The sequence below is a fragment of the Lithobates pipiens genome, unplaced genomic scaffold (assembly GCF_037356315.1).
Source record: "Lithobates pipiens isolate NorthernLeopardFrog02 unplaced genomic scaffold, aLitPip1_a1.2 Scaffold_25, whole genome shotgun sequence".
Taxonomy (NCBI): domain Eukaryota; kingdom Metazoa; phylum Chordata; class Amphibia; order Anura; family Ranidae; genus Lithobates; species Lithobates pipiens.
Genome location: NW_027507787.1, coordinates 197,241,241 through 197,261,666, shown reverse-complemented (window position 1 = coordinate 197,261,666; position 20,426 = coordinate 197,241,241). Strand labels below are relative to the sequence as shown.

Sequence of the window (20,426 nt, the reverse complement as noted above, 5' to 3'; positions counted from 1 at the left end):
GGCTGAGGTCTTCCTGCTTATGAAAAAGGGACATAGTTTTAGTTTTTGGTTCATCAAACACACACAATTTTCAGCTCTTGACTGTTGCAAATTGTTAACAAATAGAAAAGACTATCATTCTGAGCCCAGCATTTTTCATTCTTGGCCCAAATGTTTTGGCCACCACTGTCTATTGATATGTGAAACACTTTCTAAAATCAGCAATTAGTGAGCAAAAATCAAGTTAACATCATTCATTTTTACTCCAAAAATATGTAGAACAATACTATACCTGGCTCAAGCTGGACTCCTCCAGTTCTTCCTGTCTGGAAGGCCCAGGTTGGGCATCGGAGCAGGGGTGGAATGAAGCATAGAAGGAAGCGTGGAAGGAAGAGTAGAGAGGGATTCCCTGACCTCAGCCTGGTCTGACAGAAAATGCATCCTCTCATAGTACCACAGCTTGGGGACATAAACTTCATCTGTTGCTGCTCCAGTTTGCATGGACTTCAGCACCTTCTTGCACTCCCTCAGATATGTACTCCTCAGGTCACCTATTTTATTTTTTAAACAGGTGATGTCTGCCCTGGGGACCACCGGCTTCACAAACTCCAGCAGTTTCTCCATCGCTGCCTGCCTCTTTAATTTGTTGCTGTAGTGGGGATGTGTAGCTTGCCACAGACAGGGCAGCTCCCTGTACTTGTCGATGAACAGGGGGAGAAAGCTGTGGTCGTTAAACCCATCCATATTATTTTATCTGTAAGACACAACACAAGGCAAACTCTAATGTCAGGCTAAACTCTCCTAATCTTGTCCCAATATAGGCCTCAATCTAGAAGCAGTATAGGCTAGTGATGTACCAAGTTAAAATTGTACCTTTGTTTGAACGATCGGCGCGTCAGCTTCTCCCTCTGCTCACAGATCGTACGTACGACACATGCGTGTTGCATTTTATATACAGTGCGCATGCGTGACACTCCGCCTGCCCCGACGTTCTTTCTAGTCTATTCCCCACCCCTTCTCTTTCGGCGCAGTGGAGAGAGCACATGGCGGAGACACAGCAGGGGCATGATAATTCTTCTAACGAGGAGGAGGACAAGGAAAGCCCGGAGCCTGAAACGTCCCGATCCCAGAGGAGAAGGTTTAAGGCCTCAAATATGTATTTTGGAGAGATGTTGGAGATGGTGGACATGATGGGAAGTATGGACCTTACCCAATCCCATATGTCAGAAAGGCCAAGATCATGACTAAAGTTGTGACGAGTCTTCAGAAGAATTTTGGGGTACGACGATCCAAGGATCAACTGAGAAAACGCTGGTCAGACCTGAAACTGAGGGAGCACGATCAGTACAGAAGGATCAAGCGAGTTCTTCAAAAAAGTAAGTAGTTGTCGTGTGTTCATATTATTAGTATTGCTTGCATACTGCTCCATGTGCTTTGATTTAATGTTGTACAGTTTAAAATGGCCACTTTCTTGTTCATGGGTTCAATCGTTCGTAATAAACATCGTTCGTTAGCCCACTCCAAAGACGATGTTTGGGCCAAGTTGCACTTGACTACATTTGTTCACACAACAGGTAAGTATTCCAGCTTTAGAAAGTGTCAAAAAGAATGTTTTCACCTTTGAACTCTGCCAAAAAACACAATTGTACGACACTTCCAAGCAATGTTTCATATTCCTATTTCTGCCCTCAAATATCTGTGTGCTAAGTATTCCTTTTTTACATTCTCATAGGGGAGAGAAGACTCGGGACGTCTGAGGACACCAGGGACCCCACACCTCCCAAAGAAGGGGAAATACCAACACCAGAAGCAGAGGAGGAGGAGGAAAGAGAGATTGTAGAGATTGGCGAAATTGGTACCACAACAGGTGAGTGTCTGAGACCACAGCTTCTGGTAAGCTAATCAATGTATCCCTGCATATTTATAATACACAGTGTTTTTTTTGGTTTATTTTTAGGTGATGTGGAAGTTGTGGAAGAAGAATCGCATTTTACTAGTAAAAGTGCCCAGATCCTCATTGGGGAGATAATGGGGTGCAATCGCGATTTAGAGAATATTCAGAAAAACATCAATGATGTTCAGCAAAAAATGAAGAACATCATTGATGTTTTAGGGAGAGTCTGAAACACCCAAAACTAGCTAGCATCCATTTTAATCTTTCAAAAACACTTTTATATTTTTAGAAAAGCCAAATTTGGAAGATGCACACAGTGTGTCCACATGTACTATCTCCCATCATGGGGGATCAATGTACGCGTTTTGTGGGTGCAACCCCTTCCTTGCTACTAAAGTGGCTGAGATGAAGGGGTTGCACCCCCAAAACACGTACATTGATACCCCATGATGGGAGATAGCACATGTTGACATTAGGCATGGGATCAGGAGGAAACTGGCCACTTTTTGATTCACAATTTGTGTGCATCTTCCAAATTTGGCTTTTCCAGAGGTGACACCCCATCTGATGAAGGCAATATCAGCACAGTTTGTACATACTCATGTCTGATATTGTCTTCACTTTTCAAAATTGAACTTTGTAAGTTCCTGTGTTCTGTATGTTATGCTTTGATACATGCCTGTTTACACAAAAACACCAAGTTAGAAAAATGTTACCAAAAATAATGTTTTATATACCCCAAATATGTTGATTTGTTGTAAAACCCTTTTCTAAACGCACATGTAAATGTGCTTTGAGTAAAAAGTTCAATTATCAACAATGTGTGGCTTCCTTTTTCAATGCGCAAAAGCAGTATATGTAGTAAAGTTGTTGTTTTCTGTGACAATGGGTGTTATTTACTAAAGGCAAATCCACTTTGCACTCCAAGTGCAGTTTCAGGTGCACTTTTGCAGTGCACTTGTAGTGCATAGTGGATTTTAGTAAATAACACCCACAGTGATTTTTAAATTTCCACAATCGTGCCATTTTCATGACCCCACATATTTCTGCCATGGTGCTGAAAATTAGCAATATTTTTGTCAGTAATGCACTACATACAGTAACAACAAAAACAAGGTGCGTGTGTAGCAGACCCACAACATAATAAGATTATCTGAAGAAAAGACTGTCACCTCATCTCGCCACTCGCAACAGTGGGTTTGCACTGTTGTAGAAAAAGGCCCAAAAAACACAAAAAAAACTAGGAGACACCTAAAACAAGGCCAAGCAGTAAATGAAAACAAAGATTATTGGAGTTTCAAAGAAAAATGTATTAAAAAAATGCCTCTCAGACATTGTCTGGCATATCAATGGCCCCCCTACCCACAAAGTACTCCACATATCTTGTTCTGACCTCGTGGGCGCTTTGGGGGGGCAAGCCAGGATGACCAGCTTCAAGGACCATCAAGTTGGCATTTTCAGGTAAGTCTGCATCAGGCCCAACTGAGGCCACATAGTTGTGTTTCTTCAAAAAATTGTGCAGAATGCAGTACGAAAGCACAATATGATTGAGTTTATATTCCGCCATGTGGATTGGAGTCAAAAATAGACGGAACTGGCTGGCCATTATCCCGAAAGTGTTCTCCACTACTCTTCTGGCTCTGGCCAGCCACAAATTAAAGATCCTCTGGTGAGCATATTGCAATCATGGTAATTAGGGAATGAGGAAAGAAATACAATACATTAGCAAACATTAAATACATAGAATGTGATGTTAAAGGAGAAAACTTACCTTAATATAGTCCTTCTGCAGGACCTGTATGATGGCAGAACAGGTCTCTGAGATAATGATTCCCGGAGCCTGGGGGAGATGCCTGCTGAGAACTTCAGGTCCTGAAGACTTTCTCCCTGTCGCCAAGTACCGCAACGTGGCGATGAGCATCTGCTTCGGAGTGATGGCTTGCCGCATGCAGGTATCCTGCCTGCTGATATAAGGGGACAGCAAAGCCAGCAGACGGTGAAAAACGGGGTCCGTCATATGGAGATATTTCCTGAAATCATCAGGATTATTCTCCCGAATCTCACAAAGCAAAGGCATGTGCGAGAATTGGTCATGCTGGAGCAACCAATTCTTGGTCCATGAACTCCTCCTCTCCCTGTTCATGGACTGGGCTTGTGTCAAAGCTAAAAGCCCAACACCAAGCCCCTGCACAGCACGAACTCTATGACAAGTACGTACATGAAACATGGCTTCAAAGCGGTCGGCTGGTCAGAACGGACTAACAGAAAGCACCAATAAACAGCAAGGCCTGAAAGAACGAACTGAAAACCAGAAACGAGCGGACAATAAGCACTGCAAATCAAAGCGTACTATACCAAGATATAGTCCGCAATGACCAACAAATGCGACCTGACTACATGCACTGATAATCAGATATGCACCAACAAGTACAAACTGAAGAGCAGTAACGATCTGAAGCACAAATCTGAAAAGCGCGAATCGTCTCTAACCAAACTTCTACTAACACGCGATAAACACGAGATCAGCAAAAGGAGCCCAAAGGGTGCCGCACATGGTGCTGAACTTCCTTTTTCTAGTCCCGTCGTACGCGGTTTACTCCAGCGCGTTCTTGTCGACCGGAAATTCCGACAACTTTGTCCGACCGTGTGTATGCAACACCACTTCCTGGACTAAATCCGTTGGAATTTATCTGACGGATTTTGGGGTCGGAATGTCCGACCGTGTGTACAAGGGCTTAGACCTCAGGCGACCTTTCACCTCTTATTCTTCAAAGCAAGAGTCAAGCTTTAACAGATTATATTAAGCAAAATATGGTGGGGGTGAGCATAAAATTCCTGCACGATTGTAATAACTTTAGTTTGAATATTAGGATTCTTGCTATGATTTTCTTTAAGACAAATAATGAATGAAGCGGATTATTGTTGACCAACATATTATAGCTTGAACTAGACTTAATGTATACCATAGTCCACAATTGCTCACTAGGATATCTCTACCTAATTCAGGGAGGAGATGGAGAAATAAAAGATGATGCTCCTGAAGCAGCTCAACCCCAGCAACCAGTTCGCCAACCTTCCAACTACCGAGGAAGGTATCGCCGGTAAGTCTGTCCCATATGAAATAATGTTCTGGGTCTTCTGATTAAGACCTGATTAAGATCTATACTACAACCAACATTATTGTATATTTGCCACAGACCCGTGTCTCAACCCAGATCTTCTCTACCTACTGGAGAAAATGAAAATAAAGAAAATCAACTTGAGACAGGAGCTCTAGAACAACAGAACCGTCGTGGTTTCAGAAGACCATACAATTATCGTCGTCGCCCTAATCAGGCAAATGCTCCAACACAGGGGGGCAAGGAAACAACAAAGGTCTGTAAAGAACTCTAAAATTTTCTTCTATTTATTGTCTGATAAAGTTAACCCTGTGGAAAACCTTCAGTTATATTTTTAATTATATTTAATAATAATGTATATTAGACCAGTGGTACCCATAGAAAGAAAACAGCCATTCAGTGAAACTAAAAACCTGCAAACTAGGATACTGCCGACTTATACCTACAGGTAGTTTTAGTTTACTGGGTGACATTGTATGAGTTCATTGAAAGTTTACTTTCTTGGGAAACTCTCTGAGGTAATGTGATATGTCTGAGGGCGGCAAGCTGGTACTACCACCAAAAAAAAATAAAAAATTATATTATCAAATATTATAACAATATTATTTAAAAAAAAAAAATCTCTACATACAATTTTAGAATAAACTACTACCTCCATGTACATGTGGTGCTATGGTGCACCTAACTTTATACCACCATTTTGGGGTGACATGCTGCGAGCAAAGAGCAGCTTTGCCTGTGTCAGCAACAAATGTACCTTACCAAAGCCATGAAAACAAAACTCTTGGCAAAGGAAACTAAATTTAATTTATTTCCACAAAAACCCTGATTTTGGAAAAGTCGGTCAGCTTATGGTAGTAGAATTGTATGCTTAATTTTTCCTGCTGCCTGTTCTTCGAGAACATATTAGCAGCACTGTAATATATATTGTTTGCTATGTGCCCTTGAGCAGGAAGAAAAGAGTTACTTTCTACTAAATTATGTAGAAGGGTTTGAAGTGCACACAACTTGGCCAGATAATAAAGAAAAAAGGCATATATAAAACAAAAAAGAAAAAGAAAATTGTGGCTAATAATCTCCCACTCTGAGGCCACCCAGGCCAAAAAATCCCTATTACATTTTATGGGATGGGTTGCAGTGCAAAGAGCTTGGAAAACGTGGCACTCAGAATGCCAGACGTGTGGGTGGTTGTCTCAAGAAGGCAACTAAAACCTGCTGCCATTTAGAGTGGCACTGTCCAGGCACTGTACATTTTTTGTTAATATTTTCTGTAAAAATATACACTATAATATTAATTTCAACATAAAACCTGTCTCATATCTACCTGTTTCATTGCTCCCAAACCAAGCTGCTTAAATACCATCCATCCACTGTACAATATTTGCGGCTATTATCTATAAAAAAAAATACTCTAATGTTTCTTTCAAATCTGCCTCATCTTCTCCCTCTAAAGCCCTTGTACACATGGTCGGAGAATCCATCGGAATGTGTCCTATCGGACCGTGTTGTCGGATAATCTGACTGTGTGTGGTATGCATTGGACTGATTCCGTCGGAATATCCGTCGGACCCAATTTTCCAACATGTTGGAAATATTTCCCGACCAACTGGTTCGATCGGACATACTCCGATCATGTGTAGAGAATTTTGATCGGACCAAGTGCCACGCATGCTCAGATCAAATTCCTACATCAAAGCTATTGGCTACTAGCCTGAACGTAGTCCCATTGTAACGAAATTACGTCATCACGTTCTGAATGATCGGATTTTTCGACAACTTAGTCCGACCGTGTGTATGCAACAGTTTCGGACAAGATCCGACGGACAAAATCCGACGGATTTGGTTGTTGAAATCTCCGACCGTGTGTACAGGGGCTAATGCTGCTAAAATATAAAAAAAAAAAAAATGTATTTTACATATGTACATGTCTCCTACACGCCCAGCTCCGCCAATGCCCATTTTGGACAATCCCTTACATATTAGCCCTGAAAATGGGCAGAATTCATAATCATGATTTGCCACTCACAGACTTCACTGGGGTTCAAAGTTACAATAAGCCCTTGTACACACGGTCGGACATTCCGACGGAAAATGTCCGATCGGACCGTGTTATCGGATAATCCGACTGTTTCCGTCGGAATATCCGACGGACAAAGTTTTAAAGCTGGGCTATAAAACTTTCTGACAACATGATCCGATCGGACTTTGTCCGATTGTGTGTAGAGAATTCCGATCGGACAAAGTGCCACGCATACTCAGATCAAATTCCTAGACCAAAGCTATTGGCTACTAGCCTGAACGTAGTCCCGTCCTAACGAAATTACATCATCACGTTACGTACAATCGGATTTTCCGACAACTTTGTCCGACTGTGTGCATGCAACACAAGTTTCGGACAAAATCCAACGGATTTTGTTGTCGGTATGTCCGACTGTGTGTACAAGGGCTAAGAATTTTTGCACTTCTCTCTGAGTTTGTTGAATTCCCTGCAGACTGAACCCAGACACATTTGTTCTTCCCCATTAGTCAATAACGCAGCCCTTCATTGTGACAGACAAATACAAATGTAAGGGGGCTGGCGAAAATGGGCAAGCTCCCACACTACCAAAAAGCGCTACAGCTTTCCTTGGTCAAAACAGCCTAACAAATAAGTATGCTAGAAGCAATTCCATTCAAACTTACGAATGGGGCTGTGTGCAATCAGATGTGGACAGCCCGGCAGTAAGCTGCAGGCAGAAACACCACTGAAAGCAATGGGAGGCTGATAGCTCATCAAATCGTAAACTGCCCCATTCACACGTGCGATTGGAGCCTAGTACGCGTAAAAACGTTAGCGGTGATAGATTTAGGTTCTCCAATCTGGCCTTATGCTAAATCCCAACTCTGAATATATGATGCATAATTTTATACTTACAAGAATGCCTATTTAATCATAATGAAAACAGTTTTATTTTACCATGGAGTAACCCATTGTTGACTACTCTAAAAGTGAAATAGGATTATTTACTATGAATTACCATGTAGTGCGTATTATCCTTGCCCTTAAAACATTACATAAACCTGTAGATGCAAATATTTTATAAAACAAAATCCTGAGCACTTTAGAAATTGTACTCATAATGATGACAGGATGGGAGGTTGTAATAATTATAATATTGGCATATAGAGTGAGTGATTTCTGCATTAAAGCTTCAATATGTGCACCTGTTATCTTGTGAATGTTGTTACTTTATTGCCATAGACATTATTGAGCTGTCCATTTAGGACGTTACTATAACACTGTTTTCTGTTTGCTGTGTAGCCGGCTGAAAGCACAGCCGAGAAACCTGTGCCAGTTGTTGAGAAAAGCAATGCTGTGTAACCCGAGTGGCTCCATCGGCCATCATGTAAGTGAGAAGGTCAGTTACAGTTACAATATGTGCAGTTGCTTCTGTGCCTCCAGCCAAGTCATGCCAGGGATTAGGAAATATATCAGATTTCATTAAACATGAAGACCAGACTGTCATTTTACTGTTAATCACCTGCACTCAGTACAAGCTAAAACTCATACCAGATTTATAGAGGTAAATTATGCTGTCTATGGTGAAATCCTTAAAAGAAAAACTGATATGTCCGCTGCCAGAAGATGTTAGTGGGCTTGGTTGGCCCATTGGATTTCTTTTGCTTTTCTTTCCTGGCACAAATTTTAACTACTCCTTCTGAAGTGTAATTAATGACACCAAAGTCCAAAAAACTTAGGTCTCTGTCATAATTTTGTGCATCAAGTAGGAGGCTTTTAAAACTCAAATTTATGAGATAGGTGTTTGTTTTTCAAGCAGCGGAAAATAACCGATGCTGAGTTCTCCACCATTCTCAGAGGAGATCGCTCTCCTCTGAGTGCCGGTTTATGAATCGGTGTAGACCGCTTCTCCTTTTCAGGAGTGAAGCGATCTACAAACACTTAGAACTGTGGTGAACACCTCAAGGTTCTGTAATCTCAAAAGACATAGCGAGATTGCAGTACCAAAAAAATCTGTGAAACACTCTGGTGTCCGTTTATTAACCAGTTGCCGACCGGGCCATAGCCGAATGACAGCTACAGTGCGGTTGGATAACTCTGGGAGGCTGTCATATGGCGTCTTCCCAGAATCACTCTGCCATGCGGCCCATGCGGTCCGTGACTGTTGGGTCTTCCGGACCCGGTGCATCACAGAACAGGGTGAAGGGCCAATGACAGCGGACCTTTACCACACGATCGCCCCATCCAATCATGGAGCGATCAGTTGTCAATGGACCTGAGCATGTCCAGTTCAGCTCCTCCCCTCTCCTCACATGGATCGGTACAGTGTGCAAGGAGAGGAAGGAGCCGGGTGCAGCAGCGCTGTGGGCTGGATCTAAAGTGCCCACAGCGCTGATCTTTGCCCATCCTTGCCCATCCATGCTCACCCATGTCCAGCCTTGCCCAACCATGCTCATCCATGCTCAGCTATGCCCAGCCATGCTCATCCTTGCTCAGCCATGCTCATCCATGCTCATTCATGCCCAGCCATGCTTATCCATGCTCATCCATGCCCGGCCATGCTCAGCCATGCTCAGCCATGCTCATCCATGTCCAGCTAAGCATATCAATGCCAATCCATGCTCAACCATGCCCAACCATGCTCATTCATGCCTGGCCATGCCCACCCATGCTCATCCTTGCCCATCCATGCTCATCCATGCCCAGACATGCCCAGCCATGCTCATTCATGCCCATCCAGGCTCATCCATCCCCATCCATGCTCATCCCTGGCTCATCCATGCCTATCCATGGCTCATCTGTGCCCATTCATGCTCATATATGGCTTATCTGTGCCCATCCATAGCTCATCCATGCCCATCCATACTCATCCATGGCTCAATCATGCCACATAAGTACTCATCCATGCCACATTCATGAAACATCAGTACTCATCCATGCCACCTCAGTTCTCATCCATGCCACATCCCTCCCGCTACAGTGCCCTTCAGTGCCACTACAGTGCCCTTCAGTGTTTCACAAAAGTGTAATAGGTAATCAAATTAGATGTGTCATTTATGCTCCTAGAACGCCTGATGGGGCTCCCTCCCTGCATGTTGGGCCTGCTGTGTATGTGGCCTGGTTGTGTAAAAGGCTCACACATGTGGTATCGCCATACTCAGGAGGAGTAGTAGAATGTGTTTTGGGGTGTAATTTTTACTATTTACATGTGTTAGAAATATCTTATACATGGACAACTTTGTGTAAAAAAAAGGCTCAAGGGCCTTCAAAAGTTTAAGAGGGAGTCAAGAAATTAAAGTGGTTTGGTACCTAAAAATGAAAGTTCATGTTATTAAAATCAACAGTTAGCATACTTACCTAAACGAACCCTGAAAAAAAAAAATATTATTTACTTACCTTTTATTTCTGATGTTTCAGCTGACTTCCGGGTTCTCCTCCCGTGGGAGTAGGGGTGGCTATCGTCCTCGCAATGGTCCCTGGGAAATTTCCCAAGAATCCATGGGGGACATTGAAATTGCGAAATCTCGCGAGATTTCGTTCGGACGCCGGTCACGTGACGAGGGCGTGTACGAATTTGCCATTTTTAAAGTGGGCAGGCAGCTGTATCTGCCATTACACACGAGGTAGCAAGCAAACAAGTGATTGCTTCTGTGGGTTCGTTTTCATTCATTCTTTGTTCTCTGTGCTGTGTGGTTTTCGTTGCCTTGACAACGGGGCGGGAACTTCCTGGAGTTTTTCTTTCCTTGTCACTGCTCTCACTGAGCATGTGCAAGATGGAGCGGAGCATGCTGGGAGCCAGACGTCATCATATACCAGGAAGTAAATGCCTGTGGGCTTCAGACGCCCACAGTTAAAATGGAAAATGCCAGAGTAGGTTTTTATAAGTCATCCTGAAGAAAAGATTCGTCGTGCCGGGGGTCAAATAAACGCCGGACGTGGATGCCAATCGAAGCTAGCACTCACCCACCAGTGAGACAGGTAAGAAAAAAATAAAAAAAGAGCGGAATCCCACTTTAAATGTATAATTTATGTCCCTGGAACTCCTGATTGTGCTCCCTGCATGCTGAGCCTCTCTGTGTGGCCAGGCCATGAAAAAGTCTCACACATGTGGTATCCATGCCATATTCATGCCACCTCAGTTCTCATCCATGCCACATCCATCCCGCTACAGTGCCCATCAGTGCCACTACAGTGCCCATCAGTGTCTCACAAAAGTGTAATAGGTAGTCAAATTAGATGTGTCATTTATGCTCCTAGAACACCTGCATGTTGGGCCTGTGTATGTGGCCTGGCTGTGTAAAAGGCTCACACATGTGGTATCTCCATACTCAGGAGGAGTCGTGGAATGTATTTTTGGGTGTAATTTGTGGTGTGATGACCATTTTGTGAAAAGAAAAAACAAATCTTAATTTTGCAAAGAATTGTGGGAAAAAATTACAACTTCAAAAAACAAACCATGCCTTATACTAAATACCTTGGAATGTCTACTTTCCAAAAAGGGGTCATTTGGGGGGTATTTGTACTTTCCTGACTTGTTAGTGTCTCAAGAAATGAGACCATCAGTGCATCAGGTGTGATCAATTTTCAGAGATTGGCACCATAGCTTGTAAACTCTATAACTTTCACATTTGTGTTATTTTTAAGATATGTATCAGTACAAATTTTAGGCAACATTTGATGTGAAGAAAAATTACTAATTACTAACTGAAAAGAAGATAAATGCATTTTTTATTTTTTTACAAAATTTTTGGTCTTTTTTCCTTTATAGTGCACAAAATAAAAAACCCAGTGGTGATCAAATACCACCAAAAGAAAGCTGTATTTTGTGAAAAAAAAAATAATATAGGTACAATGTAGCATGACTGAGTAATTGTCATTCAAAATGTGAGAGCACTTAAAGTGGAGTTCCACCCTAAAAAAAAATGTAATTTATGTGCATAAATTACTCACCTCTAAATGCCTGTTGCTAGGGGGTCCCTCATAGTCTTCTTCCTTCAGCGCCTGAGTTCTTGATGTCACTTCCCTCAGCGCAGGAAGGGAGATCAGCTCTGCCCCCTCCCTCTTGTCAATCATCTGGGACACGTCTGTGAAGCCACAGCCAGGCATCCACAGTTACAATGGCAGCGCCGCCGAGTGGAGGGAGAGACACGCGGGGCTTCGATCCCCCACATCGCTGGACCCTGGGACAGGTAAGTGTCTGATTATTAAAAGTCAGCAGCTGCAGTATTTTTAGCTGCTGACTTTTAAAAAAAATTTTAAGCAGAACACCGCTTTAAAGCTGAAAATTGGTCTGGTTAGGAAGGGGGCTTAAGGTGCCCAGTGGGAAAATGGTTAAGCAGCAGTGAATTACCGCAGCTGAGTACACAGGCATTCTCAGAGGAGACCTCCCACCTCATGTTAATAAAATAATTAGTCCCCTTATACAATATATATATATATATATATATATATATATATATATATATATATATACAGCCCTCACATTTTCCACTCGCCTACTCTCATTTTGAAAGTGGAAAATGGTTTCTGGTGAGCGTGCGATGCCTCTGAAAGGGGGAGGGGGGTGACCACCGCCGGCAGGCAGGGTTGAATGGGAGCTTTTCTCCCAGCGATCGCCTCTGGGAGAAGAGAGAGTGGAGGAAGAGGTGAGCTGGCCGGATCACAGAGAGGGGATTGCATTTGAATTGCCATCTGCTCGCAGTCACACACAGCCCCACCTTCTGACCTGGTGCTTGTGACATAAAAAAACACATCCTAGCATTGGACTGGTGTTCTGTCTGTCACAGGCGCTGGGTCAGGAGATGGGGCTGTGTGTGACAGCGAGCGGACGGCAATTCAAATGTAAGCTGTTACAGCAGTGAATCACTGCTCTGTGATCCGCCCGCCCTCTCTCTTCCTCTGCACAGGTCATGCTGCAATGATGGACACAGGTGAGGTTGCAATGATGGGCACAGATCACGCTGTAAGATGGGCACAGGTTATGCTGCAATGATGGGCACAGATGAGGTTGCATTATTTGGCTACTGGTCTAACTGCAATGATGGGCACAAGTCACACTGCAATGATGGGCACAGGTGAGGCTGCAGTGATGGACACAGGTGAGGCTGCATTGGTGGGCACCGGTCACGCTGCAATGATGGGCACAGGTGAGGATGCAATGATGAGCACAGATGAGGCTGCATTGGTGGGCACTAGTCACGCTGCATTGATGGGCACTGGTCACACTGCATTAATAGGCACTGGTCACGCTGCATAGATGGGCACAGGTCAGGCTGCATTGATAGGCACAGGTCAGGCTGCATTGATGGGCACAGGTGTGTCTGTACTGATAAAGTTGTTCTTTTTTATTTTTGTAACTTAATTCTGCATAAAAAATTAAAAGCCCCATACACACTATCAGATTTTCTGCTGATTTTTTCCTTCAGATTTACCAAAACCATGTAGTAGAAGGGCCTGCCTGATTGCATACAAATTGAAACTCCTAAGGTTTGACCTCATATTATGTGGTTTTGGTAAATCTGAAGGAAAAAATCATCAGAAAATCTGATAGTGTGTATGGGGCTTAAGTGTCATTTCATGAGAGTGCAGTAGTGCATTGCCGTGTGTTCTCTTAAAAGGGTCATGTTTGAATCTGGACATTCTGGGGTCTGTTGGCAGCCCATTTAAAATAATTAGTTTTCCTGAACGCAAGAGACATTAGCATGCACAATAACGTGTGTTAATGTGTGGCAACAAATGTAATAAAACCTCCGTCATTTGGCTAGCCTACAAATTCAAACTTTATAATCTCACATGGCATGCTGAGGCTATGAGGCGCAGAGTGGGCATCACCATCACTACATCTGTATCAAACAGTAACAGCGCTAAATATTATTTGCAAAATAAATGATCAATTTTGTATCATCATACATCAAGTTGCATAATAAACGCATAAGATTGCACAAAAAAAAAGCATATATATATATATATATATATATATATATAAAACACACTTCAGAAAATAATAAAAAATCACAGTAAAAAATTAGCACTGTTACTGCTACATATATCACCAGTCCAAACAGATATATTTTCTAACGCATACAGCAATCTCAAATGCGCTGAAAAAGTTCAAATGATCTTATAACAGTAAACAGTGTCCATATATATCAATGGGAGAGATAGAGAGAAGCAAAGTCACGCAGAGTGTCCCACAACTTCTCGAAAGTGAGAGTATCCTTTCCTTGTGTTATAAACCATCACCATTCACACCATGTGCAGTATCCCACAGGTGGCCGCTTACCAGAGAGTCTATGCAATCAGGCAAATAATAAGGATGTCTCATTGCTTTATATCAGCACTCCACTCTTGTAATACTCCCAATGGTCTCATTAGTGTCAGAAGCTGGAGCTGCTTCCTGAATCTTCTGTCCCTTGAAGGATTAATAGTGGCCCATGGCAGGTGACAGAGCAGGTTATATTCAGGACAGGAGGGACATGTCACCCTCTGGGCTCTGCAATGCTCTTCTGATGGCTAATGATTATCCTGACTTGGTACAATCCAAAGACAACTCACCTCAGACTCTCTGGTAAGCGGCCACCTGTGGGATACTGCACATGGTGTGAATGGTGATGGTTTATAACAGAAGGAAAGGATACTCTCACTTTCGGGAAGTTGTGGGACACTCTGCGTGACTTTGCTTCTCTCTATCTCTCCCAATGATATATATGGATACTATTTACTGTTATAAGATCATTTGAACTTTTTCAGCGCATTTGAGATTGCTGTATGCGTTAGAAAATATATCTGTTTGGACTGGTGATATATGTAGCAGTAACAGTGCTAATTTTTTACTGTGATTTTTTTATTATTTTCTGAAGTGTGTTTTTTTTTTTTATATATATTTTTTTTGTGCGATCTTATGCGTTTATTATGCAACTTGATGTATGATGATACATAATTGATATTGATTTTGCAAATAATATTTAGCGCTGTTACTGTTTGGTTTATTAATCAGACAGGGGTGTTTTGTTGAGTTTTATATATATTTTTTTAAGATAACAGCAGCTGTAGGGATAAGATTTACAAAATCCATTTAGCGCTGGGTTCAGGGATACTTTGGTGTTTCTGAAATTGTGTTTGACTACATCTGTATCGTTAGAGCTAATAACAAAGAGTAGGGCAAAGAGACATCCTACTGTAAGGACACTATTAAGCCAACAAAAATTCAAAAGTGCACAGGCGTAATAAGGACCCAGTCTGGTGGCACTGACAGGCAAGGGCAGCAGTCTGGAATTTTTTATTATACACACAAATATTACTGACAATTTACAACATGATACTTTGAGTACTTCTGTTCCACATCTGAAAGCCCTCTCATCTTGAGCCACATCATATACCCACAAAGACATGTGGCCTTGTTGATGAGTATTGTGCTGCTTGTGGCCCAGTAATTGAGCGAGATACTTTTAGTTCTTCCCAATGAGTAGAGGGATGAAAGGGGATTATGGTATATGCCTTGCTTCTGTGCACTGGTCAAGAGATACAAGAAACATCACTGGGTATCAGCCCAGAATAAAAGCAGGATAGACTAACATTCATCTCCTCACCTGTTATTCCCAGGGAGAGACATCTGCTAGAAAAAAAGAAAGCCTAATATATTAAATGATTATGTATTGGGTTATATTTAACAAAAAAAATTAAATGCGACAAATGTTTTTTAAGAAATGTTATTGTCAGAGATAGAGCTTAGGCTGAATCTGCAAGACGCCTGCTTGCAAACAGTTCAGTTGTATTCTACTTGTTCTGTGTTTGTGCTGAAATTGATTCCCTCCTGGATGGGATTAAACGCCATGGGTACAATTAGGGTTACCACCTGTCCAGGATTCACCGGACAGTTCGGGGTTTGGAAACGTGCGTCCGGGTTTCAGACTACCTGAAACCCGGACACATTATTTAGACTGTACTATGACTTCCCAGCAGGGTTGCTGGCTGCAGTTGTCTGAGCTGAGAGTGTCTGTTGTACACTTTCACACTGCCCAAAGCCAGCACTAACAACCCCCTCCCCCTCAAACACCCCTACCCCTCTGTGTCCGTCCACACTCCAATCCCCAGCGCTGTGCCTCAGAAAAGGAAAGTTGGGGCCAGAAATGTGAAGTCCAGCAGCCTCAGATACATCTGGATGAGTGGACCTGACTGCCAAGAGGTGAGTGAGCTCACCATTCATCCCTTTTTGAAGTCTCCCCCTTCTTTCTCCTGCCTCTGACTAAGTACACTAAGGCAAATCAGGGTTCTCAGAGCACCCCTTACATCAGATTTCCCCTTTACACCAGAAGCCACGTGTTTCACCTTACATCAGAGTCTTCTCCATACATCAGAATTCTCAGTGTTCCCTCTTAAATCAGGGTTCCCAGAGCATCCCTTATGTTAGAGGCCCCAGAGTTCTCCCTTACATCAGAGTCTGCAGAGTTCCCCCTTACAGTGAAAGGGGACTCTGCGGGTTCAGATGTAAAAGGGGAACTCTGTGAACTCTGATGTAAAGGGGGACTCTTGTTATTAACTTCATATGATTAGAAATGTTATTTAATAGCAAAATATATGTATAATTTATACTATAAAAAAAAATTTGCTGTGCGCGCTAAAGTGTTTAAAGAACAAGTGGCATCCCCAGGTACAATGACTACCTTTATTAGTTCATGTGGTCATTTTTATGATAGGTTATATTAGCCACTAGCATTGAAAATTTTAGATCTGGTAGATTTGCCCGATTTATACAAGAAAAATGTAGTAAATGAGTTGTCAATGATGTGTTTTTTTTTTTTTTTTTAACTCATTGAGTTTGTTCCTCTTTGGCAGGTTGTGAGCAGAGGGAATGTGAATATTTAAAGTGGCCACTTACCAAAACTAATTCTGAAAATTCTGCAATTGCCTAATACCTAGGAGGGAGATGGACTTCAACTTTACTGCTCAGCTTGCCTGCTGCTGATTTCTACACTGTAAACTTTGTACCCAGTGGTACTACCAGTGGAATACTCAACTTGCCATTACAGCCTGAAAACAACTGCATTTTTGTGGACTATAACCAGAAATATCAGGATAGTCTGTTATTACACATTTACTACTGAAATTTGTTTAGGTAATTTAAGCAAATCGTAATACAGACATCTTCTGCTCGGAAATGATATAAAGACATAAAAAAATAATTTTTATTGATGACTATAGTACAGTTTCTGCAGCAAATTTAAATCTTGCTTAAAGGAAAGAATGGTTAAATGTAACACAAAAAAACAAAAAAACCTCCTCAACTAGCCATTGCACGTCTGATGACATCATAGGCCATATACTGACCTTGGTTCACAGATACATTACTGGCATGTTTGTTTAATGCACAAGTCAAACACAAGCCCTCGATGCCTTTGCAATAAAATCAATAGATGTGGAACAACAAAAAAAATCTGCTCCTGTTTTATTGCCTAATAATTTTATTTCCTAATGATAATGTACATTATATAGCAGTCTTTTTTTAACCAGGGTGCCTTCCGGTGTCTTCAGGGGTGTCTTGACAAAATGCCTAGAAACCGCTCAAAAATTCTATACAGGCCAGCAAGGTGGCTCAAGCCTGCCTAATAGTTATGTAAAAGCCACAGGTTTTCATTGTGCACCATTACAACCTTCTAGCTGCCTGTGTCCTAACAACCAATGACACCATCAGTTCATAGGGAGGACATTGTCACCTGCACAGTACCCTTGTTTGACCCTCCCCCACCCCTCTCCATCAGCACTGGGGTCACATTAGCTGAGTGAGGGAGAGAAACTGAGGGAGAAGAGAAACATTGGAACACTAGCCAGTACCAGTGTGCAAAGGTGTTTCCATTCTCTAGTGCTCCTTCATTGGTTGCTAGATGTTCTGAGCTTTAGCTGATTGACCTCCCATTTGATGGTATACTTCCAGGGTCAAGGCCAATCGTTAGAGTCAGTGACATAACAACAATAATTTTTTTTGTTACCGGTATCTGTAAGGGTGGCATTCTGACCACTACTGTAAAGGGGCATTTTTCCCAATCACCCACAAGGAACCGGTTTGAGCAGGTGTTCCCTAAGACCCCAGAAATGTTTTCAAGGGTTCCTCCGGCATAAAAAGGTTGAGAAAGGCTGAGTTAGAGGTACACAGGAGATTCTTTGTAGTTAAATGTTACTAATAAAATCGATAGCAATTTATCACCAAACAAAAAAATCAATCGTTGGCTTTGTTTCAGGTCTGAATTCAGGCAAAAATTCAGATCTGATTTCCCTCTGAAACTAAGAACAGGGATGCCCCGGATCCCCTGCTGCAAGCCGCTCCACAAACAGTGTGAATCCAGCCTAAGATGTGCATGAAGAGGTCTTGGTTGCAATGTGCTCTACAGTCAAACATTTTGAAATAACCCACATGGTTTAAAGCATGAACTAGTAGCAAACAGATAAATTCTTAGCTGAAATATCTCTCTCTCTCTCTCTCTCTCTCTCTCTATATATATATAAATATATATATATATATATATATATATATACATATATATATATATATATATATATATATATATATATATATATATATATATATATATATATATGTTAAAGAGGTATTAAACCCAAAGCCAAAAATGTAATATATTGCAGCTTGTCAATCATTGGTTGTGGTGGCTGCATTTGTTTTCTTTTCTTAAGCTTTTTCCCTCAGATTTCACCTGGTGATCTGCCCATTAAAGCGCCTCCTGTATAGAGTGCCCCCACTATAGATGAATGCACATAGGGGGGCACCTTTGGACAGCAGCATTACCAGTCTGAGGGGTAGGGAGTGTTAAAAGTACAAGCGGATTTAGGTACATTTACAATTGATGCCAAGCTCCAGCTAATACTTTATAAGCAACTCTTTTTGGATAAAGGTTTTACATGAATAAATAAAAGCAGTTAATTGTAAGCACCCCTGCTAATGTTAAATGGTTTGTTTCATCCCTGTAATTAATACATTCTGCTAGAGAACATGTTCTTTTGAAAAACAAGAGGTCCGTCATCTGGCTGCTCAGCAGGACTCAGCGGAGAGGTGCCTCAGCAGAGAGAACAGCTTACTGTTCTCTATGGGGAGGTGGGATGGAAACGGACTGCATGTCCGTTCCATCAGATTGTCATTCAAACCGATCCACCAGCTGGATGGGGAACCCCTTCTGTTTGTTTTTAGCAGACTGGATCGGATTGGATGCTGGGGAGTGTCACTGACATCTGCCACCCCATAGAGAGCTAGAAAAACAGACAGGCGGACCCGATTGGTCCCCTGGTGTGAAAGGTGCCTAATAAATGTTTGCTTTTGGGTTTAATACCATTTAAGTGCCTTACATGTCATATATGTTTTGTTCTGTTAAAAGAGAAATGTGGGTTTTGAAAAAACAAACATACATACTCACCTAGGTGGATACAACATTGATCCAATGCTGCATCTGTCCCCCGCCAGCTCTACACCAAGAACCGAGTGATCAAAGACCACTGATTGCTTAGTTCTCCATCTTCACTGAGCAGAGGCTGTGTAGGGGTGGGAGTGGCTGGCTCAGGCTCTCATGCATGCTGAGCAGCTGAGCCAGCTGTGGGTCAGGCACCCAGGTGGATTCTGACATTAAAGTCAGAATCCCTACAGAGTCTGGCCTAGCTTTAGCCCAATGAATATGGGTCACAGAAGTGCAGAATGAAGTATACTCCTTTAACCTACAGAAGTAGAAATTGTCTTATTAACATTCTTCGATAACTTATTAGTGCAGCTTGGACCTTGAAGAAAGGGACACACCCTGAAAGTTTGTCCTGAAAATGTGGATGGTAATGCCGATTAAAAAAGTATCACACACAGTATTCAATTCTTTTTGTAACAAATGCACTTATATGCCTACAATCAACTCAACCAATGCAGTTAAGAAATACAACTTGGTCACTGACTAAGGATAACCCGGTTCGGTTCGCACCAGAACAATGGAACAGGCAAAAAATTTGGATGAACAAATGAACACCGTTAAAGTCTATGGGACACGAACATGAAAAATCAAAAGTGCTAATTTTAAAGGCTCATATGCAAGTTATTGTCATAAAAAGTGTTTGGGGACCTTGGTCCTGCCCCAAGGGACATGTATCAATGAAAAAAAAAGTTAAAAAAATTACGTTTTGTACGGGAGCAGTGATTTTAATAATGCTTAAAGTGAAACAATAAAAATGAAATATTCCTTTAACCACTTGCCGCCCGCCCTATAACAAATTGACGGTGGCAAAGTGGTTGCATAATCCTGATCGGACGTCATATGACGTGATCAGGATTATGAGCCGCTGCGCGCCCCCGGGGGTGTGCATTTCGGCGATCGTTGTTGCGGGGTGTCAGTCTGACACCCGGCAACTACGATCTCGGTAAAGAGTCTCCGACGGAGACTCTTTACCACGTGAT

At 42.1% G+C, this 20,426-nt stretch overlaps 1 protein-coding gene across 2 annotated transcripts in view; it reads left to right on the top strand.

The window, feature by feature from the left end:
• YBX3 (Y-box binding protein 3) overlaps positions 1-17,423 on the top strand; it is a 44,792-nt gene extending 27,369 nt beyond the window's left edge. The window contains exons 6-9 of one of the 2 annotated variants that reach the window (XM_077455395.1): positions 4,880-4,974; positions 5,071-5,248; positions 8,294-8,378; positions 16,826-17,423. In XM_077455395.1, coding sequence (XP_077311521.1) covers positions 4,880-4,974; positions 5,071-5,248; positions 8,294-8,353 — 333 coding nt within the window. In that variant the 3' untranslated portion in view covers positions 8,354-8,378; positions 16,826-17,423. Of the gene's footprint in view, positions 1-4,879; positions 4,975-5,070; positions 5,249-8,293; positions 8,391-16,825 lie in introns of both variants that reach the window. The other variant, XM_077455394.1, reaches the window with a different exon arrangement.
• Positions 17,424-20,426: the final 3,003 nt, after the last annotated feature.